Source organism: Pseudorasbora parva, chromosome 6 (assembly GCF_024679245.1).
Source record: "Pseudorasbora parva isolate DD20220531a chromosome 6, ASM2467924v1, whole genome shotgun sequence".
NCBI classification, from domain to species: Eukaryota; Metazoa; Chordata; class Actinopteri; order Cypriniformes; family Gobionidae; genus Pseudorasbora; species Pseudorasbora parva.
In genome coordinates this window covers 5385606-5409947 of record NC_090177.1, presented here as the reverse complement: position 1 = coordinate 5409947, position 24342 = coordinate 5385606, and the positions used below count along the sequence as shown (strand labels likewise).

Sequence of the window (24342 nt, the reverse complement as noted above, 5' to 3'; positions counted from 1 at the left end):
GAGCAATGATTCTCTTGATCACAGGGCTCGTGAACGTCTTTATCAAACAAACACAATTTGAGAGATTTATTTCTCATCCACCTGCGATTGATTGGACTATTATTTCTGTATTACATATCCCGCACGATCGATGGATATAACCGCGCACCACACTCACACACACACACGTGCGCGCGCTTCAAATGTCGAGTCGAGAGAGGGAACAGCGCAGGTCAAGAAAGGAATATTATTTCACTATTTGAGATTCACCGGCCTGCTAACGGGCTTAAGTTTTGGTTCTTGACATGTTCTTGTTTTAAGTATGAAAATCAATTTTTGATATATTTTTTTTAACTTGTCATCTTCACAAGTAAATGTATCTTAGACCCTCTGTCTAAGTGGGTGTGGCCTATGATGCAATGATGTGTAACTATTGGTTGATCCAATGTTGATCCATATGTCTTGCTCTGGAGGCGGGCATATGCAAATCTATGACATCACAGATGCCGCAATTTTAAAACGGGCTGTTTTTGGAGATTGTTTATGAGGAGGATGTTTAAAGCTCTGACACTTGCAGGATATTTTAATGGTGCAAAAAAACCTTTTATGTCAAAGGATCAAGGCAAATGTGATTTCTCATGCCATGACTCCTTTAAGAAGGTTTAGATGTTTGTACTGCAAAACAAGACGCAAATACTGAGGAAGAACATTTTGAAGTGTAAAACGTGTTTTAATCTTTGTTTTCTGCCCTTGATTTACGCGTGTGTGTGTGTGTGTGTGTGTGTGTGTGTGTGTGTGTGTGTGTGTGTGTGTGTGTGTGTGGTGGGTGTGCCAACTCTCTGTCCGTAGTGGTTTAGTCTGTTTTTCTCCGATCAAGACTTGACATGCTTGAGCAGATTTAAGGAACCTGAATGTCTGGTTTGAGCGGTTGGTCGTGATTAATTCCCTCACCTGTCAGATGTTACCCCTAAACACTCACAGAATATTAAAAAATTAATTGTTTTCCTGCTTGAATGTTGATTATTTCCTCATATTTTCCATTGTTGCGGCTCCTCTCTTCCCAGTCTGTCTGTAACTCGGTTTAGTTCCTGTCTCTGTCAACATTGGTCAGCTGGAGCAGTGTGTTGTGATTGGTGTTTGGGAAATGCCCCGCCCCTTACCATAACCGGCAGTTTCAACACACTCCTAACTAACTCAAGCAGGCCCCGCCCCTTTATTCTGCATATTCAGTATTTAAATGAGGAATATTGTGACGTGTTCACAGTGGAGGCGTTTCAGGAGTTCAGAAACACTGACACTGATATAGAGAAGAGCTCACATTGGAGGGATTTTTATTTTATTTTTATCATCTATTTTTCTGTGAATATTACAATAGCAATATTTCTATTATTATTATTATTATTATTATTATTATTATTATTATTATTATCAAATATTTTATTTTATTTTAAAGTAAATATTACAATAGTATTTTTTATTTTGTTTAAGTTTTATATATATATATATATATATATATATATTGTTATATATATATATATATATTGTTATATATATTGTTATATATATTGTTATATATATTGTTATTATTATTATTAATAAAAAAATACAGTGAATATTACAATAGTATTATTTCTATTATTATTATGATAAATCAACAATGTTATTGTTATTATTTGTATTATTATTAAATATTTTTATGTATAATGCAGTGAATATTACAATGGTAATATTTCTAATTGTGTTTAATTAATTAATTTGTTATTAATATTATCAAATACTCATTGTACAGTGAATATAACTATTGTAATATTCGCTGTAAAATAATACATCTAAATAATAAAAAAAGTCTTAATATTTGTTATTCATACGCCGTCGGTGCATGAATGGGTGAATGTAAGGGAAAAATGTGAAGTGCTTTGGATGGCCAGGGGGTCTGTTGAAAGCGCTTTATAAATGCAGTCCATTTATCGTTTATTTAGTGTAATAAACTGCAGATGTGTTTGGTGCATCACACACTGAAGACAGATAAAGCTCTTTAATGGCTGTTTGTGGAGCTGTGGCCGTCTGTAATAATGTCAACTCTGTTGCATTTTGCTCAGTGTTTATTTTTTCCCATAAGTCTGAGCGAACAATCCCTGGTTTGAAATGTTTTTTTAGGCTGTTGTTCGTGTGTGTGTGTGTGTGTGTGTGTGTTACCTGAGGCCTTGGACGGCATCCAGTCTGAGTCACATCACACCGGCAGGCGTTTGTTTGTGCTAAATAAATATTTAAAAGCTTCTGCGGACACCGGGAGAAAGCCACCATCACTTCCATGAAGCGCTCCGTGTTTTGCTGATCCGTCATGTTGAGGTTTGATCACGTCTCTGAGACGCATCAGATCTTTACCACAGGCTTCATTAGCAGATCTCTGGACTTTACACACCTCTGAAGGCTTGATAGTATAGTGAGTGTGTGTTGGTACTGTGAGGTGTGTGTTTTAAAGCGGTGTGAACTGGAGCATTGACCTGTTTGCACTGCAGAGGAATGCAGCTCACTGAGTGACCTCTGACCTCAGCTTTACTCTGATTCAGGGACAGACTGTTGAGCGTCAGGGTCATTCATCGCTGTTTGTGTTCACACACACTTACCGTGCAAGTCCTGCGGCATTCATAGTGTGTGTGTGTGCGTGTGTGTGTGTGTGTGTGTGTGTGTGTGTGTGTGTGTGTGTGTGTTCTGATCCTCTCACTCAACAACGGTTTAACTTCACATCAAAGAACTGTTATACCAATATTTGTTTTTAAATTGAATACGCAATTTACAGTGAATATTACAGTAGTAACGTTTCTTATATTTTTGTTTAATAATAATAATAATTGTTGTTGTTGTTTTTATAGTATAATCACAAAATGTTTTGCCAAATTGCCCAGCGCCAGCAAACCTGCAAACACTTTTTTGTTATATTTAACAGGTATTATTATTATTATTATTATTATTATTATTATTATTATTATTATTATTATTATATTAATAAATACTCCATTTTCTATTTTACAGTGTAATGTTATAAATAAATAAATAATTATTATAAATAAATATTATGAATAAATGTATATATTTTTCTGTTTAGTATTTATGCTTGATTATAATTGATTAATTTATAGGCATTGATGAATAATCTCTTTTTATTACATTAAGTGGTATTATTATTATTTGTATTTTTTTATTTATTTATATTTCTTAATTTGTTGTATATCTTTATGCATTATTATTATTATAAAGTATTATTATTATTATTATTATTATTATTAAATACTATTTTATTTATTTTACAGTGAATATTACAATAGTAATATTTATTATTTTGTTTAATAATATAGTCATATTGATGTATAATCCCTACACACAAGCACAGCAAAACGGAAGAATTTTTGTAGTACAATCGTGATTTTTCTATACATATATAATTGGTTTTGTTTCAAAAGTCTGTCTGACAGTGACATCATCATGTTTGCAAGCTGTGATTGGCCTTCTTCCATGCATATATTTGCATAATGAACCGTGTTTGGTTTTGTGTTCCTTTTGGGTCCGTTTAACAATCCATAGCTGTCATTTCTATATGATGAGAAATTAAAACAAAAAACTTTGTACATTAAACTTTTAAATGCTGCAAAATGCAAATACAGTGAGATTAGGAGTGTGTAAGAGGCTTTAATCGAATAATATGTCCAATAAAGGCTGTGAGGCTCAGTGTTGAGAGACTTCTCCTCAGTTCAGATGACCAGGCGTCCACAGACGAGAGAGAACATAAACACGAGACCTCTGGAGCATCTGCTCTTCCGCGCGTCACCTGACTCATAAACACAGTGTTTCAGCGCGGAGGAGCTAAAGCGAGCGCATCGGCGTCACGCTGTCAGAGAGATTAAAATAGCGCGGGCGTCTCGCTGGCGTCTCACCACCTTCTCTTATTGTTTGGATTGTTTTCATTTCATCTGAGCAAGGTTCCGTCCGGCTCAGCCAATCAGGAAACGGCGTGTGCAAGAGGGCTATGAATATGCATGAAATGCTAATTCCCGTTATATTTAAATTTCCTGGATGTCCTGTAGCGTTGGCTCGTGCTGTGTTTTCTAACAGGGACACTGTGACTCTTGCAGCTTTAATGCGAGCCTGTGGTGGTTTGTGGAGCGCGAGAGCCTGCAGGGTGATCAGAAATCTGTCTGCGCTCTCAGATAAACCAGTTCAGCTCTGACGCCCCGGACCGTCGTCTTATCGTGTTCACACACATGCGTCAGGAACGGCAGGATTCGTTTATTTATAAGGTTATTTATTTATTTATTTATTTATGCATTTTATATTTTAATATTTTGCTTAATAATATTATTATTATTCATATTTTATAGTCAAATTAATGTTGAATCCCTACACTCAAGCACAGCAAACTTGAAGCTATTTGAAGCTATCTATTATTAATTGTATTATTTCCCCCAAAATGTGTAGCCCTAACTCAAAAATGTTTTTCTTTCTCAAAAGACTTTTTCTTTTTGACTTTGATAAACTCTCTAATATAAAATATTAAAGTTCTACTTTGAGAAATGTATGTTTAAAATGTGAAATGTTCCAAGAGACTGAGCCATCTGACCAATCAGAGCAGAGTACAAACCCGATTCCGCAAAAGTTGGGACACTACAAATTGTGAATAAAAACAGAATGCAATGATGTGGAAGTTTCTAATTTCAATATTTTATTCAGAATACAACATATATGACATATCGAATGTTTAAACTGAGAAAATTTATAATTTTAAGAGAGAAAAAAAAGTTGGGACAAGGCCATGTTTACCACTGTGGTCATCCCCTCTTCTTTTTATAACAGTCTGCAAACGTCTGGGGACTGAGGAGACAAGTTGCTCAAGTTTAGGAATAGGAGTGTTGTCCCATTCTTTTCTAATACAGGCTTCTAGTTGCTCAACTGTCTTAGGTCTTCTTTGTTGCATCTTCCTCTTTATGATGCACCAAATGTTTTCTATGGGTGAAAGATCTGGACTGCAGGCTGGCCATTTCAGTGCCCGGATCCTTCTTCTACGGAGCCATGATGTTTTAATAATTTATGCAGTTTGTAGGGATGGGTACCGAAAACCAGTATTAAACGGGCCCCGGGGGTGAATTTTGAAAGACCGTTGTATCGATAAGCTCGGACGTAATCGGTTCTGCTGTCGGTACTTTTGAGAGAGAGAGAGAGAGAGCGAGCGCGAGAGAGAGAGAGAGAACGCGCAAAACGACAGAGGACAGAACTAAACAGTCAAACATAGCCTGGTTACACTTTAGATCTGTGATAGTCTGATTTTATTTTAGATTTTGGCTTCCAAAGATTAAAATAATAATATTTATGTCTAGCGCAACTTAATTCCCTTTGCAGCAGTAGCTTACGCTGTTATTTCTCCATAAAACTCAAACGCAATGACTGATCAGCACGATCAGTGATTGTTGTAAAATACAGTCTAGCTACTGTTGGAAAAATTGTGGGACGCGTTTAATAATAAAAAGAGCGATTAAAAGCACAAAAATGTGCGCAAGAGGTTGTTCCCAAGTCGGCGCGCGCTCCGAAACAGCCCGCAACGGAGACGAGCAATTTTCTCTTTCGGTTTCACACTCGCGTCTAAACGATCAAATGTACACAAACATCTATGTCAAAATGACCGGCTTGGAGAGTCTCTGAAACACAACAGTTTAACAGTTTTAGTTTGTGTCTAAAATGGACGTTGTTATTATGGATATAGTCAGGAGAAAGTATAGTGTATCTGCCGCCTATAGATCAGTCGCCTATAGATCTGCACATCTGTCTTAAAGAGGCAGAAGTGTAAATAAACATGCTGACGAATTACTACGAATTAAACAACCAATTGCAAAGAGAAAATCACTCTCAGCTCTTGAATTAATAACTTCAGCTTTAATAAGCATTATTTTGGCTATTTTTGATAAACTATGCAGTGCTATTTTACTAGAATTCTTCCTGAAATGAAAGCACTGTGTAGGCCTATATAATGTGTATTTTTGTTAATTGTGTGTGTGTGTATGTGTGTGTATGTATATATATATATAGAAGCATGTAAACGCAACTCGGCCGTCGTCATTATGGCCCTGCCCGCCGACTCTATACACGATGTGATTGGGCCGTCCAGATTCTGAGGAATACAGCTCAGAAGGGTATTGAGAGTTGCTAGACGACACTTGCGGGCAGATTAAATTTGCTGCCGCTAGGGTGCGTCTAGATTTCTAGGCTATATATATATAAAATCTCAAAAGTACTGATAAGAATACCGTTAAAGTACCGAACCGATAAGCAGTATCGGTAAGAGTAGGAATACCGTTAAAATCTTAACGATACCCATCCCTAGCAGTTTGTGGTCTGGCATTGTCATGTTGGGAAATGCAAGGTCTTCCCTGAAAGAGATGACGTCTGGATGGGAGCATATGTTGTTCTAGAACTTAGATATACCTTTCAGCATTAATGGAGCCTTTCCAGATGTGTGCTGCCCATGCCACACACACTCATGAACCCCATACCATCAGAGATGCAGGCTTCTGAACTGAGTGCTGAGAACAACTTGGGTTGTCCTTGACATGACATGGCGTCCCAGTTTTCCAAAAAGAACTTCAAATTTTGATTCGTCTGACCCCAGAACAGTTTTCCACTTTGCCACAGTCCATTTTAAATGAGCTTTAGCCCAGAGAAAACACCTGCACTTCTGGATCATGTTTAGATATGACTTCTTTTTTGACCTATAGAGTTTTAGCCAGCAACGGCGAATGGCGCGGTGGATTGTGTTTTCTGGATGTATTCCTGAGCCCATGTTGTGATTTCCATGACAGTATAGCATTCCTGTATGTGATGCAGTCTGTCATCTTGGGCAGTCAGTATGGTTTTCCAGCCTTATGATTTAGTAAAAAAATCATCAATCTTTGGATGATATCATGCACTGTAGATGATGATAACTTCAAACTCTTTGCAATTTTTCTCTGAGAAACTCTTTTCTGATATTGCTCCACTATTTTTCGCTGCAGTATTGGGGGAATTAGTGATCCTCTGCCCATCTTGACTTCTGAGAGACACTGCCACTCTGAGAGGCTCTTTTTATACCCAATCATGTTGCCATTTGACCTAATAAGTTACAAATTAGTCCTCCAGCTGTTCCTTATATGTACAATTAATTTCCCCGGCCTCTTATTGCTACCTGTCCCAACTTTTTTGGAATGTGTATCTCTCATGAAATCCAAAATGAGCCAATATTTGGCATGTCATTTCAAAATGTCTCACTTTCAACATTTGATATATCTACATTCTACTGTGAATAAAATATAGGTTTATGAGGTTTGTAAATTATTGCATTCCTTTTTATTCACAATTTTGAAGGTCCCAACTTTTTTGTAATCAAGTTTGTAGACCAATCACAACAGACTGAGCCATCTGACCAGTCAGAGCAGAGCAGACTCTCAGAAAGGCGGGTTTTAGAGAGAATTAATCATTAAACAAACATTTTCAAACTTTGAGAAATGAGATGAGCAGTGTATATTATGAGAAAATGCAAGTGTTAGCAAAATTAGGAACCTTTAAAATGGCAAAATAACTGGGGCATTTTATATGCATTGTGCATGTAAATGTGTGTACGTCTAATATCTGTGTACATGTGCAACATCTACAACTTTCTTTCAATACAGAAAACGTTGAATTTTCTGAAGAATTTTCATTGTCTTTTCACGTTCCGCGTCCTGATAAGTGTTTAGTGTGTGTGTGTGTGTTTCCTGTGCTTTTTCCATTCGTCTATCCTCAGTTCAACTTCCTGTTATGTGTCTGTCTCTAACAGATTCACGCTGGGCTGAATTAGTCATTAATCAATGAAATCCTCTTCTAATGTGTCAGGAAGGAGTCTGTTTCTGATCATTTTTGAAGCTTGACAGCCCATGTGCTTCTTTAGTTTCATTATGTAGAAAAAAGCAGCAAGGTCACTAGAGTTAGACCTAAACAAACGCTGTCACAACCACAGACAGGGGTCAGAGGTCACTGAGGAGCTGTCCCTCACTCGTATTTGGACAGGTGACAACACCTGTGCCCTCTGACCCCTGTCATATCTGCTGACAGGAAACAGCCATAATGATGATTCTGTGATTCAAAATGGCTGAAAACGAGGTGTGTGATTATATATATCGTCTACGGTAATATCGTAATTGTTGTTTTAATGATGTGCAAACTGACATTGAGTTTGTCCCTCTATTTCCAAAAACCACACACACACGCCTTGAGAGTGCATAGACTGCTCTATTAAAATGCAGTAAAAATGCCCCTGAATGAGTATTTGTCTTTTAGTCTATATTTATATCATTATGATATAGTTAAGCAATCACAAAAAGAGCAATATTGCTTTTATACAACAGTTTAATAAACGATTAAGTGACTTACATTTTAAACAAAATAATATTTCCTGTTTTTGCTTTCATTAACGAAAATAATAATTTTAAAAAAAAAAACACCAGGCTGTTTTGGGTCTCTGAGCAACTCATGTTGCTTTATTTCTGAATGAATCAGTTCATTTAAACAAATCTGTTGAGTTAATGATTCAGTGGCTCACTCTTTAAGAAAGTCAAATGCTTCGTTCGTGAATGAATTGGTCAATTTGAATAAATTGGTTGAGTAAATGATTCAGTGGCTCACTCATTAAGAAAGTCAAATGCTTCGCTCCTGAAATGGTCAGCCGTTTGAACGAATTGGTTGAGTGAATGATTCAATAAATTACTCATTAAGAATGTCAAATGCTTCGTTCCTGAATTAATCGGTCCATTTGAATGAACCGGTTGAATGATTGATTCAGTGACTCACTCATTAAGAGAGTCAAGTGCTTCGTTCCTGAAATGAATTTGAATGAATTAGTTGAATCAATGACTTGATGATTCGTCATTAACAGTTTTAATTTTTAATTTTTCTACTTCCTTTTGATTGACAGTATACAATATAGAATACAAATAATAGATTTTATCGTCTGATACTGATTATTGGCAGATACAACGGTGCATAAATGTTTCTTGAGCATCAAATCATAATTTGTGAAAGATTCATGTGACACTGTAGACTGGAGTAATGATAAATTCAGCTTTGGAATAAATTACACTTTACTATATATTCACATAGAAAACAGTTATTTTAAATTGTATTAATATTCAAATTTTCTTGTATTTTTGGTCCAGTAAATGCAGAAGAGATGCTTTTCAAAAATATATAAAAATATACCCACCCCAAACTTTTGACCGTGTGTGTGTGTGTGCGTGTGTGTGTGTCTGTGTGTATGTGTCTGTCTATGTATAGTTGTTGCAATGTGTGATTTATTAAGCATAAATGTGTCATCATCAGTGTTTGCAGCACCTGAGATCAGGTTTTGTTTAACATACTGTACGCAAACACATTTACGAACACACAACCGTTCATTGTTTAGTGGCGTCAGCTGTGTTAGTTTTACACTGAAGCCTGAATCTAGAGCACTGAAGGATGCTGGGAGGATACAGAGACACTGAGAGTGTAAAATAGGCCAGAGAGAGAGTGTGTGTGTGTGTGTGTGTGTGTGTGTGTGTGTGTGTGTGTGTGTGTGGAGTCCTTTAGTTCTCCTCCACACACACTCACAGGGTCCGAAACACCTGCCAAGCGTAACACAAGTATAAATGGGCTTTGAGTATGTCACTGCGACAGAGTTAGTCTCCATATGGTTGGTAACCATCTGCTAATAATTTATCAGGAATATGGCTTTACTGGAACTGTAAGAACAACAATGACTGGCACTGATGTTCATGACGTGAGAAACTCAAATCAAAGACGTGAAAGCATCTACTAAAGAAAACATCTGTCATGTGCTTATCTAGATGAAGTCCACTAGCATTCAGAAGTTTGTATTTGATTAAAAATACAGTAAAAAATGTGAAATATTATTCAAGTTGATTTATCAAACCGTTCTCGAATAACAGGCAGATGAATTTGACGAAGAGCGTGCCAAAATGAGCGTGAGTCTATAGCTCAAAAGTGGTCTCTTTAGATTCGGTGCTGCATGCCGGTACGAACAATACCTATTTTTCCCATATCGGCCATTTTGAATTTTCTCAAAATGCTAGAGAGGACATCTGTAATGTGTTTATCTAGATGAAGTCCACTTGCATTCAGAAGTTTAGAAGTTTGTATTTGATCAAAAATACAGTAAAAAAATATATATATTATTGCAAATTAAAATAGCTGTTTTCTATGTGAATATATGTAATTATAGGCCAAGCATCAAAGGTGCTATGGCACCTATTGTAATTGTTAGTCTTCATCTTTTTCTTCCGCTCTTGAGTCTTAAGAAAAATGGCACACTGATAGAGGACAGTCTGAACTTACCACTGCAAATTTGGAGTCTCTAACTCAATCCCTCTAGCTCCACCATGCCGAGAACACAGATGCCAATTTTGCCATAGTTGGCTGAACTTCCTGTCCACCATTTTGTTTTCCTCTAAAAACCTCCTTTTTTTTTACTGCTAGACAGCTGGTCCAATTTTCTCCAAAATTGAATTGTCATCTTCAGACCATGCCGGAATAAAAGAAAAGGATTTTGTGTAAATAGATGAAAGCATTTTGTGTACAGCATCAACAAATTTGCCAAAATGACTCTGAGGCATATTGACATCAAACTCTGCCATTTTCACATCACTCTGACAACACCACATCAATTTGGTCACAGCGCCACCTATAGTTTAAAAGTGATAAACCATTCAATCATATTACCAGTCACTGTATTAAAGGGGGGGGGGGGGGGGGTGAAACACTCAATCTCATGTCAATCTTGAGTACCTATAGAGTAGTATTGCATCCTTCATATCTCCGAAAAGTCTTTAGTTTTATTATATTTATAAAAGAAATATGGGCTGTATCGAGTCTTTCCGGAAAAGTGGGCGGAGCTAAAGAATTTCCAGCGCGCAGCTATTGCATGAGAGCGTCTGAAGAGCGTCTGGTTTATGTTTGGGTGGTTTTACAATGACACCTATAGTGGTCAGCTAAACAAATGTATTTAAACACACACCATAGATCGCATGCTCCATTGATAAATTAACTAACGTTATACACGATCGTGTCGTTTACTGATATTTACTCACGCGACGATAGCCGACAGCACAGACATTTGAAGCAGTTTTACTCACCGGCTGCTTCCAAAGCAGGACCGAACCTTTATCGCTGGGACCGCTCCGTCAAAAACACACTTCTTTGGTATGATTTGGTGAAGTCCTGACAGCAGTGGCGTGGAAATCCACTTTGCGACGCGACTGAAGCGATGTTGTGAAGCTTCCCGTCATTTCTGCGTTCAAATCGGTTCAAATGCAGCGCTGCCTTCCCAGAATGCTGTGCTGAAGCGTTGAAGTCGCTCGACGTCACCCACAGGAATAAAGTGGAGCGCGGCGTGACAGAAGTGTTGCTCAAACGACTGGATCTGCACCTGAGAGAGTGTGTATGGGCGTGCATTTCCTCTCTCGCTCTAGTCACGCGCACCCTACCGGGAGAAGAGCCTGTACGGCCCATACAAGGACCTTCCGCTCTATTAACGTCAAGCCGACCCATACTCAAAAAAAACTCTCCGTGAGAAACCGGAAGGAGTATTTTTGACTCAGAAATACTCCATCAAACGTCCAACATTAGTTTTTGAAACTTTGTCTATGTTTAGGATGGGAATCCAAGTCTTTAACAGTGTAAAGAGCTCTGTATGCATGAAACAGCATTTCACCCCCGCTTTAATGATGTTTCAGCCATTTTGTCTGAAATCATCTTTATATGTCTTTAAGTGCACATTGTTGCAGCTGGTCTGATGCTGTCTGAGCATGACTTACTGTGCCTTCAAAAATGTGTATTTAAAATAAAAAATGGCAGTATTTATGGCTGTGAAATGCTCTAATTCAGCACTGCTCTGTGAAACATCCTAATGTTCTGTTTTATTCATCCGCTGCTCTTTCTCTGTTGCAGGAGACGAATGAAATCGTGGCCATTAAGAAGTTCAAGGACAGTGAAGGTGAGTCTCCTGCAGACGCAGGTGTTTTAAATAGCTTGTTATGCAGGATCTGCATTCAGAATATCATCGATCTTGAGCTGCTGCAAGCCCTTCGTCTGACCTGATTTACTCATCGCATTAAACATCCAGAATCAGCTGACCGGCGCTCTGTGACACGCAGCTCAACTCATGAATATTAATGAGGAAGACACGCTCACATGCTAATAACAATCTCAACTATAGAAATGTGTTCAATCAACATTCTAATATATCGAAATTATAATATAAAATAATAAACAAATGTAGCGTCAAGGTATGATTAGAAATTAATATGCATAGAATGTTTGTTTTTCAATAAGTGAAAACTTTAATGTGCATACGTTAATATATATTTGTACTCGGTTCCAGGGTTTTTATAAACTAAAACTATTAAAAACATTTTTGTTAACTAAAATAAATCTGAAATAGAAGGAAATATAAATATTAAATGAGAAATTCAAGCTAAGTGAACATTAGAAATTGAAATAAGTTGAAGTTGAAGCACTAAAATTACTACTAAATAAATAAATAAAACTTATAGAAAAGAGACAAAATGCATGTAATAAAAAAAACTGAATTTTTTGTACTAACTGTAACTACAACTTAACTAAAAACTTCTAAAAACTTTTAAAAAATAAATAAATAATATATATATATATATATATATATATATATATATATATATATATATATATATATATATATATATATATATATATATATATATATATATATATATATATATATAATTTATATAATTATAACGCATTATTAAATTAATTAACGCATTAAAGTCCCGGCCCTAACATATATATATATATATATATATATATATATATATATATATATATATATATATATATATATATATATATATATATATATATATATATATACGAGAACCGCTGTTCTATATATATATATATATATATATATATATATATATATATATATATATATATATATATGTATGTTAGGGCCGGGACTTTCATGCGTTAATTAATTCCGCAAAAAAATATATATATTTTTTTTTTACAAATTATTTTTGTACCGTGGAACGTTTTTCAATGAATGAGTTTCGACTGACCTATTATACTGGAACACCAACTAGCGCTTACGAGTCACGTAGTGATGGGAAGTTCGGTTCTTTTCCATGAACCGGTTCTTTCGGACAGTTCGTTTCAATGATCCGGTTAAAAAAACTGGATCAACGGTTCTTTTACGTCTTTGCGTAATGACGTAATTTCTATCATCCCGGCGGATGAAAATACATTCAAACACATCCATATAAAGTATTTGTAATCAAAACTTAGTATAGTAATAATTATTATTGTCATCATCATCATCTTGGATACATTTTTTTTATTTATGTTTTGCAACAGCACTCAGTTCACCAAATCGAACTGAATCGATTGTTACAACATCTACTTCAAGATATTAGTTTTTTTTCTAGTTTGAGAGACTGACACTGTCACTGTTGTGCAAACACTGATGTTTCACACGGATTAAATAAACTTACATAGACATAATAATTACACAAATCCTCAGTGTTCACCCGGGCTCATGTATTATCAGCATCAGCTGTCCCAGTCCGAGAGAAACAGTTCGGTTACGACGCTCTCACGCATGCTCAGTATCTCCGCTCACCGGTTCTCAGAATCGAACATGTCCGAAAGATCGAACGTGTCCGATAGAAACGGTTCTCGATTCTGTACCGGTGATCTGACTCGAGAACCGCTGTATCAGTGTGTGTGTGTGTGTGTGTGTGTGTTGAGCACAGGGTGCTGAGCTGCGAACTGCTGCAAGCTGAATAGTCTATATCAAACCTACTGTTTTGATTACATTTTAAAATCTGTATCGACTTAGAAATTAAATAAGATAAAAGCTGTTCCTGCAAATACCATGCATTATTGATAAAACAAATAAATGTTTAATTTTACCGTTTTACAATCCATTGTTTCCTAACTTTAAAATAATACTGTGATGAGACAGCTTTGTTATGATGTTTCCAAACGTGATTCGTTTCACTTAACCTGTATTTCGTTCCTCTGAACAAATAACACGCATGCGCAGCTCATCGGCTCATCGGTTCTCAGTATCGAACGTGTCCGACAGAAACGGTTTTCGATTCTGTACTGCTGATCCGAAGATCCGAGAACTGCTATGTTCGGTTAGACGCGCATGCTCAGTATCAGCTGCTCGTGAGTTCATCAGATCTCTCAGCAAAACATGTCTCACTTCAGCTAACGATTGGAGTTACAACATCTACTTCAAGATATTAGTTGATTTCTAGTCTGAGGGACTGTCACTCATGTCAGAAAGTGAGTAACTATAGTAACTTGTGGGATCAGCGCTGATTTGAGACGCGAACCGTTTAGAACGATTCAGTCCGATTTGGTGAACTGGTTCGACCGGATCACTAAAAAGATCCGGTTAAAAAGAACGATTCGTTCGCGAACCGGACATCACTAGAGTCACGACAACAACAAACCATAGTGAACATGAACGAAGAAGCGGATGAGACTGCTCTGCTTGGCCCCGTGGATGGGACATTTTGTTTTAAAAAACGAAAGGATGGAAGCGTCGACAAGAGCATGGCTGTGTGTAAGCTATACAACAAGGCATTAGTGTATCACCGCAACACATCGAGCCTCAAATATCACAAATATGCTTTTGCTACACTTAATGGCAAACATTGCGCTGGTCTGCTGGACTGAAATAAATAAACTATATTTTGTTGATTAAGCTTATGTATTCAGTCATTATTCAATGGGATACTAAAAATACATGTGAAAAATTACTTCTCATTGTTCTCAGGTCAAATATTTATATGCAATTAAAACGTTATTAATTTTGATTAATTAATTACAAAGCCTCTAATTAATTAGATAATTGTTTTAATCGAGTCCCGGCCCTAGTATATATATATTAAAAATAGTTTTTTTTTCTGAAAGTCTAAAAAAATACACAAAAAAAATACTAAATACTAAAAAAATACATTTTAGTACCAAAATGAACAAGCAACTGAAAATCTAAAAATAAAAACCAGTTCAAAATATTATAAAATATATATATATAAGTATATTAGGGCTGACCCCTAATAGTCGAAGATTCGATGCATCGATATGCTGAGCCTGATTCGACCACCAATCTCACGGTCGAATCTTCGCAGGTGTTATGAAACGAGGATCATACCATTTTGGCAATATGGGGGTGCTCAATATTTTAAAGACGTGTCGTGGCGCTGAGCTGAGCTGAGCATCGGTGTGCGACCCCTTTAAGGGCGCTGAGCTTCGCACCGCGCCTTTAAAATTAGAACACGTTCAATGAGTGTACACACACCGGCGGCAGCATTCAGCGCCTGTCCGCGGCCACTCAGGAAGTTGTTTAAAATCCTGCCGCACCACAGAGCGCTTTCGTGCAGCTCATCTGTCAGTCAATTCAAAATTGAGCTTGCGTGTATATAATGTGCGCGTCAGGTGGCGGTGTGAGATCCTGAGGCGTGGGGCTGAGCTTCGCGTCCTTCACCCGCTTTAGGCACAATCGGCTGAAGAACGTGCATGTAAACGCACTCAAAGTGTTCTTTTCCTCTCTAGGCAGGTATTTTTTTAGGTTTATTTATCAAAATGTTCTTTTATATATTTGTGTGATGTTCTGTATTTCGATCGCGGCTTTAACATGTTATGAGAAAACGGTTTATGAATGTTTATCCACTATTAAACCTAAATAAGAAAGCCATTGTCAGTTCGTCTGTCAGTTGGCAGGCAGTTTTGGTCGCTTTATTAAAAGTTGTTGCTGTGTTCAGTGTGTAAAGGAAAATAAAAATAGTTTTACCCTTCTGCTGATAGTGTCGTGCCCCTCCCAACCCATTCACACACACATAGATTCGACTATCAGTCGACCATAGAGAGATTCGAACATTCTGATTCGATCGTCTAAATCCTTGTTCGAGGACACCCCTAAAGTATATAAACAGTACTAAAATAACGCTGGTTACTTTTAATAATAATGTGTTGCGTTTTGTTACAACTGATAACTAGTAACAAATGAATAATAAAATAACAGAAAGTAACATAGGTTCTGTTAGTTTTCCTGGTTGTATGAACAGAAAGTTAAAGCACGTTCTGTTTCCTCTGGTGCAGAAAATGAGGAGGTGAAGGAAACCACGATGCGGGAGCTGAAGATGCTCCGTACGCTGAAGCAGGAGAACATCGTGGAGCTGAAGGAGGCGTTTCGGCGGCGGGGCAAACTCTACCTGGTGTTCGAGTACGTGGAGAAGGTGAGACCAAGTGGGAACCTCCCGCGATCTCTCTTATAGCCAATACGGAAGTAATGTAAACTGCAGTTCCTAGACTGGCCTCTAGGGACCGGCTCCAGAAGGAGCAGAATCTCATTGAGCTCATGTTAAAATGCCCAACTTTACAGCAGAAAAAAAACATGTTTACAGCCTGGGACAAATTGTGGTTTTGGTCTATATGGCTAATGTTGATCTTCATGACAACTGTGAGGGGGTGATTTTTTTTTTTTATAACACATTCGTTTACGTTATATTAAGCATTAAAGTTCTGCATAATTAAGGGCGTGGTTACTTTGAGTGACAGGTGGATAGCCATTTATGACATTGATGACTTGCTCGCAAGATGGTGACGCCCAGCTCGTCTCTACTTTAAGCTGCAGAACGGCTCATAGGAATCCTATGGGTGACGTCACGGACACTTCGTCCATATTTTTTCTCAGTCTATGGGTGAGACAGACGCTGAGATCTTCAGGCCGTGCTCTTCTGATGTGGATGCTTGAGGTGATTGTGTGCGTGTGTGTGTGTGTGTGTGTGTGTGTGTGTGTGTGTTGCAGAACATGCTGGAGCTGCTGGAGGACATGCCGAACGGGGCGCCGCCGGATAAGGTCCGGACCTACATCTACCAGCTGATCAAAGCCATTCACTGGTGCCATAAGAACGACATCGTCCACAGAGGTGCGAGAGACGACTGTAATCACATCAAATAAAGCAGATTTAAGTTCGATTATTTACTTTAATCATCATCCATAGGGGTACGAGACCACCTGTTGGAAAAAAATATATCAATTCTATTTTAATTAAATAAATACAGGTAAATAATTGTTTTTTTTAAACATGCACATTTAAAAATATATATTATTTTAAAAAAATGTTTTTAATTGTAATCATTGTCCTCAAATGTGTGAGACCACCTGTAATAATGAATTATATTTTAATAAAATAAAAACAAATAAATCAATTACATTTTAATTATATTAGTTACTTTAAATCATCCACAGAGGTGAGAAACCACCTGTAATAAAATTCATTGTTTTAATAAAATAAAAAATTAAATAAATTATATTATATTTTAATTATATTCTTTTATTATAATCATCATCCATAGAGGTGACAGACCACCTGTAATAAAATAAAATAAAATAATTCATATTTTAATTATTTAATTGTATTAATCATCCACCACAGAGGTGCGAGAGCTCCTATAATAAAATACATTTTAAAATTATATTATTTAATTTGAATCATCATCCATAGAGGTGTGAGTCTATCTGTAATAAAATATTATATTTTAATAAAATAAAAACAAATAAATCAATCACATTTAAAATAATAATAATAATAATAAATTGTATTTTAATTGTATTATTTTATTTGAATCATCATCCACAGAGGTGCGAGACTTCCTGTAATAAAATTCAAAATAAAATAAATTATATTTTGATTATTTTAATCATCATGTCAAACCACCTGTAATTAAAATAAATCAAAAATTATATTTTAATTAAATAAAAAATTTCATCAGCTATATTTTATTTAATTATTTAATTGTAGTGATTGTCCACAAATGTATGAGACCATCTGTAATAAAATAATAAAATTCTTTGTATTTTAATAAAAGAAAAACAAATAAATCAATTTAATTTTAATAAAACAAATACATAAATTGTATTTTAATTCAATTATTTAATTGTACTATCCATAGTTATATTAAATTATATTTTAATTAAATAAAAAATATTTAAATGATATTATTTAATTGAAATTATTATCCACAAAAGTACCACCTGTAATTAAATATTTCACATGCATGATGGATAGATTTGTCTGTCTCGCTTTGTAGATATCAAGCCGGAGAATCTCCTCATCAGCTCTGAGGACGTGCTCAAACTGTGCGACTTCGGTGAGTTTTTATTGTCATGTGATCGCGAAGCACCAATCATTGAGCTGCTTCCTGGATTGCCTGATGTGCATCACAGGACTGCTGTAGCCACGCCTACACACTATGCAAATGACGTGGGTGGTGTGGGTCTTATTTTACATTCTGTCCTTTATCAGACTCGTGTGTGTGTGTGTGTGTGTGTGTGTGTGTGTGTGTGTGTGTGTGTGTGTGTGTGTGTGTGTGTGTGTGTGTGTGTGTGTGTGTGTGTGTGTGTGTGTGTGTGTGTGTGTGTGTGTGTGTGTGTGTGAGTGACTCGGCGAGACAACAGCAGGTCGTCTGTCTCTCACTCAAAGTCACTGTGAGATGCTCAGGCTGTCTGTTCTCCATTCTGCACATGTTCATTGTTTTATTGGGAAATCTAACCAAACACACACATGCACATGTTCTGTGCTCCTAAAAATCATCACGTATGACAGAAAAATCCCCAGTAAGATCTCTTATGTTTCTCACCTGTGCTCAGATTTGCAAACTCGATATGAACTCATGAGTTTCTCATTAAATGATCGGAGCTGCTTTCCATATTAGATGGAAAAAATAAAAGCAAACATTAGAAATGTTGATGGAGGAATTTTGTTAACCCTTTAGAACCTGAAGCTAAAAAGGGGCGTTTTCACATATTTTGTTTTTTTGGACTGTAGAATAATAACAGAATGTGCTATCCTCAAGTGCAAGGTGTTATTTTTTTTAGAAGACAACTGGCTTTCAATAAATAACAGTTATTGACCCTCACTGTATGCGGTACGTTTGAAAATAGAATTTAAATAGACAAAAAATGCAAAAACGGGAATACTTTTTACTGCTTTTTATTGAGAAAAAAATCAAAAACCCACAGAACGAAAGAATCTAACACTTTAAACTAGAAGAATAAACTATAATACATATATACAAGTCTTTTTGTGACACTGGGTTGCAGTTTTCACTCATGGAGCCTTTTCCTTTACCCCACGGCCCCTCTGAGGTGGTGTTGTGGAGGGCCCGTTTGCTTTTGTATAAAGCCGGGTGCACACTGTGCGATTTTGGCCACGATTTGGCCGTCTGAGACAAATTTAGGAAATCCTAAAAGATTCCTCAGATCCTAGGCTAAAATCTGACGTCTTTGGTCGTTAGTTTGACATGTTCACCGGCAGCCGATTAATGAGCGCTGCGATCAAATTTTACCTCAGACGAAATTCTGGCAGTGTCAGAAGATTTGGCACAGAATCCTGCAGTGTGACTTCTCCTACGACGACCGTCAAATATCTCCGTTTTTCAAGACAAACTATGACCAAAACGAGAGCTAGAAATGTATTTGTAGCCAGCATTTCAGTCCCGTGTGTAATGCAGCTCACTGTCACTGAACGCGTCATTCATTGATGATATAAAGCTCCGGGTGAGTTTTCTAGCGCGCGTCCGTTTTAAGCGCGCCTTCACTATCGTGCAGTCTGACATTAATGTCAACTGAGATCTTACAGTGTGACACTGGGATCATGTTCGTACAGTCTGACAAGGGACATTCGCAAAGGATTTTGAAAAATCGCACAGTGTGCAGGACCCATAAGCCACACTGGGGGAAAAACAAAACAAGCTTGTATTACAGACTCAGGTAACACTTTATAATAACTCACGCTATGAAGCATTAATTAAGCATTAGTAAATATTTAGTCATATATCATTTATAAAGCATTAATAGACATTAATAGGCAGTTATAAATACAACTATAAATGCTTTATTCTAGCCTAGAAATCTAGACGCACCCTAGCGGCAGCAAATTTAATCCGCCCGCGAGTGTCGTCTAGGAACTCTCAATACCCTTCTGAGCTGTATTCCTCACAATCTGGACGGGCCAATCACATCGTGTATAGAGTCAGTGGGCGGGGCCATAATGACGACGGCCGAGTTGCGTTTGCGTGCTTCTAGTAAACACAGAAACTGGCGAACGGCGGTCTTTTGAATCAGCTTTGACCGCGACTCTGGAAGACTTGGAGTTAAGCTTTTCTCTGAGAAAAGAACAAAGAACGGCACTGAAGTCATTCTTAAAAAGGGAAGATGTGTTCGGGGTTTTGCCGACCAGATACGGCGAATGTTTAATCTGTCAGCGAGCTCTGCTTCACCTTCATTGCTCTGGTTGGTTGTAGCGCTATCCTATCGCGTGCAGAGGGAGTTTGAAAGACAACCGTTTATCCGACCCTCGGATTGAGCTGTCAATGGTGAGTTTCCAGACCAAACATCTTGATGTGGGTCTGGCTTGTCAGGCTAGCTTTATTCTTGATTTATAATGATATCTATAATGTGTTTATTAATTGTATTTTCATACTTTATAAATAATCAATTTATCATTTCTAAATGTAGTATTACATAATTTACAAACCCGTTGTTTAGTTGTCGTCAGTGGTTCATATGATCATTCAGAAAGTTTAAGTTAAGGGTTAATAAACTATTTAAATGTACATTTATACATCTTACTATTTAGACTAGGGGTGTCCCCGACTTAGTATTTACACATTCGAATCAGAATTTTCGAATCTCTATGGTCGACCGATAGTCGAATCATCTATGTGTGTGCACTACACATTCGTAAATGAACCGTTCTCTCATAACATGTTAAAGCTGCGTTTGAAACACAGAACATCACACAAATATATAAAAGAACATTTTGATAAATAAACCTAAAAACAATACTTGCCTAGAGAGGAAAAGAACACTGAGTGCGTTTATAAGCACGTCCTTAAGCCGATTGTGCCTAAAGGGGGTCGCACACCGGACTGAAGCTCAGCGCCGTGTCTCACACCGGGCAGACGTGAACATTATATACGCGCGAGCTCAATTTTGAATCGACTTCTGACAGGAGAGCTGCACGATGAGTGTATCTTGTAGCACAGGGTGAAATCAGTACATTCAAGATTTGAGGGAAATATACATTTAATCGCCGCGGAGAGGCGTCGAATGCTGCCGTCGGTGTATGTGTTCGAATTTTAAAGGCGCGGCGTCCCGCGACACTAACAGTAATATAGAGCATCCCCCATATTGCCAAAATGGTATGATCCTCGTTTCATAACACCTGCGAAGATTCGACCATGAGATCAGTCATCGAATCCGGTCCGGCATATCGATGCATCAAATCTTCAACTATTAGGGGTCAGCCCTAATTTAGACATATAGTAATAGTTACTCAGTATGTTAATAAATGCTCTATTAACATGTGTTCATACTGTAGTTCATGATTAATTCAGGTAGTTATAAAACATTTAGTAGTTGTCAGTTAACTATTTCTGTGAGCTCATCTAATGAGAGGACGGCTTATGCCTCAAGGCTTTTACAGAGACTCAGCTCTCTTCTGCACTGCTATTCTCTGATGTTTTAAAGTCAGTATTGTTTTGACACTGCAAAATATGTTATTATTTTATTATAATAATTGTATTTGTTGTATTTGCCACTCCTGTAATCCAGTGTAATCCACTGGTACATTTTTATTCAGCAAAGTTTACACTTAACGTAAATGTATTTTTAAATCAGATTGCAGAGGTTTAGTTTCATTCGACTGCAGCTATGGTTTCTGGTGGTCTACGGGAATAATATTTTCTATGACATTGAAGAGGTTTAATTTAATTTTGATATTAAATCACTAGTTGTACAGTCTCCATTTTTGCATTTTGAAATAAATATTTCTGTGCTATATTCCTCTGTGTTGTGTTTGTTTCCCGTTTTCTGTTCAGAAGCCTTTGTAAAAGCCTTTCGAGGCATAACTATTCCTCACTTTAGATGATTCCTCACAGAAAATAGTTAACTGACAACTACTAAATGTTTTACAACTACCTGAATTAATCATGAACTACAGTAGGAATACATGATAATAAAGCATTTATTAACACGCTACTAGTTTAGTAACTATTACTATATGTCTAAATAGTAAGATGTATAAATGTACATTTAAATAGTTTATTAACCCTTTACTTACACTTTCGAAATGATCATATGAACCACTGACGACAACTAAACAACTGCTCTGTAAATAATGTAATACTTAATTTAGGAATGATAAATTGATCATTTATAAAGTAGGAAAATACAGTTATTAAACACATTATACATATAATTATAAATCAAGAACAAAGCATTTATATCTGTGTTTATAAACTGCCTGTTAATGTCTATTAATGCTTTATAAATGATTAATTAACTATTTACTAATGCTTCAAAGTGTGTAGTTATTATAAAGTGTTACCCAAACTCACAATATATTTATAAATGTATTTTCCCACATAAAATAATCCATTAGTTAAAACAAAATTGTAAAAAAACAAAACAAAAACTTAGTTATAAATACAACCAAATAACAATGAAGTAATAATAACAAATAATTACTTACACACATGCCAACACATTCATGTACACATATCACACACATGTAAACACATGAACACACGCAAACACATGAACGGACAGACATAACTTTACATGCAACGCATACGCGTGTGTACACACACACACACACACACGCACACACACTATGATGCGTGAAACAGTGGTATTTTGATTTAAAACATTGAATATATGCCTATTTCACCGACATTTGTCACAGTTTCAGCATAGAAAAGACAAGCTTCACTTACCAATCCATGTCTAGATCAAGGATAGCAACAAATGCCTGCTCAACATCTGAATATGCAGTCTCTGGGTCTGAAGAGTCCCTCTCAGCCGCCTTCCAAGTGTCAAAGATAAACTCAATAGCCTCCTATCTGGTATACACTGTCTTCGCCATGCTTTTGTCTGTTTTTAATTGTGTTTTGTAATCTAAAAATCCTCTAAAACTCTGCCGCGCTCCGTATCTCCGTTCAAATCGGCCCTTCCCGCTCCCCCCCCCGAGAGCTGCGGTGATTTGCTGATGGAAAACATGACATTACTGTAATAAGCCGTATATAGGCGGAAAGCACAGAATGTCTACTTTCAGGAGCAATTTAAATTATTATGATAGTGCAAAGGTTTGAAGAGTTACGGTAACTTCAATACAGCTTGGTTGGCTGTGTCGTCGACGACGCGTTCGGTTTTAAAGGGTTAACTGTAAATAAAAACTAAAACAAATCAAATTATAATAAATTTAAGGAGATGTGGTGATGGGGAAATATATTTCTCAGTGCTTTTGTTGAGCACAGTTGAGAAATCTAAAACAGACTGCGATTACGGGGGGCTTTTTTAAAGGAGACGCTACATAATTCTCCATTTCTACCCTGTACATGTGATGTGGATATGCTAATCAGGGTTTCATCCAATCAGACGGCTCTCTGAGGTTCTTGTGGTTTCTCTGGCAGGTTTTGCACGGGATCTCTCTGAAGGCACCGATGCAAACTACACTGAGTATGTGGCGACCCGATGGTACCGCTCACCAGAACTGCTGCTGGGGTGAGTGTGTGTCCCCAACCGGACAAGTGTTTGTCTGATTGGACGAGCGAGTGTCCAACCAGAAGAGCCAATGTTCGACCGGAAGAGCGAGTGTCCAACCGGAAAAGCGTGTGTCCGACTGGATGAGTGAGTGTCCAAATGGATGAGCAAATGTCCGTCTGGAGCTTGTGTCCGACCGGATGAGCGAGCGCGTGTCCGATTGGACGAGCGAGTATCCAACGGGATGAGCGAGCGTGTGTTCGACGGGATGAGCGAGCGCGTGTCCGACCAGAAGCGTGTTTCTGACCGGAAGAGCGTGTGTCTGTCTGGAGCATGTCTCCGACTGGTTGTGCCTGAGTGTCAATCCGGATGAGTGACCGCATGTCCGACGGGATGAGCGAGCGCGTGCTCGATTAGACGAGCGAGTATCCAACGGGATGAGCGAGCGAGTGCGTGTCCGACGGGATGAGCAAGCGTGTCTGACGGGATGAGCGAGCGTGTCCGACGGGATGAGCGAGCGTGTCCGACGGGATGAGCAAGCGTGTCTGACGGGATGAGCGAGTGTGTCCGACGTGATGAGCGAGTGTGTCCGACGGGATGAGCGAGCGTGTCCGACGGGATGAGCGAGCGTGTCTGACGGGATGAGCGAGCGTGTCTGACGGGATAAGCGAGTGTGTCTGACGGGATGAGCAAGCGAGTGCGTGTCCGAC

At 37.5% G+C, this 24342-nt stretch overlaps 1 protein-coding gene across 3 annotated transcripts in view; it reads left to right on the top strand.

Moving 5' to 3' along the window:
* LOC137078303 (cyclin-dependent kinase-like 5) overlaps positions 1-24342 on the top strand; it is a 121654-nt gene that overhangs the window by 64111 nt on the left and 33201 nt on the right. For all 3 annotated transcript variants that reach the window (XM_067445481.1, XM_067445482.1, XM_067445480.1), the window contains exons 4-8: positions 11977-12022; positions 16183-16319; positions 16892-17012; positions 18178-18237; positions 23563-23653. In XM_067445481.1, coding sequence (XP_067301582.1) covers positions 11977-12022; positions 16183-16319; positions 16892-17012; positions 18178-18237; positions 23563-23653 — 455 coding nt within the window. The remainder of the gene's footprint in view (positions 1-11976; positions 12023-16182; positions 16320-16891; positions 17013-18177; positions 18238-23562; positions 23654-24342) is intronic.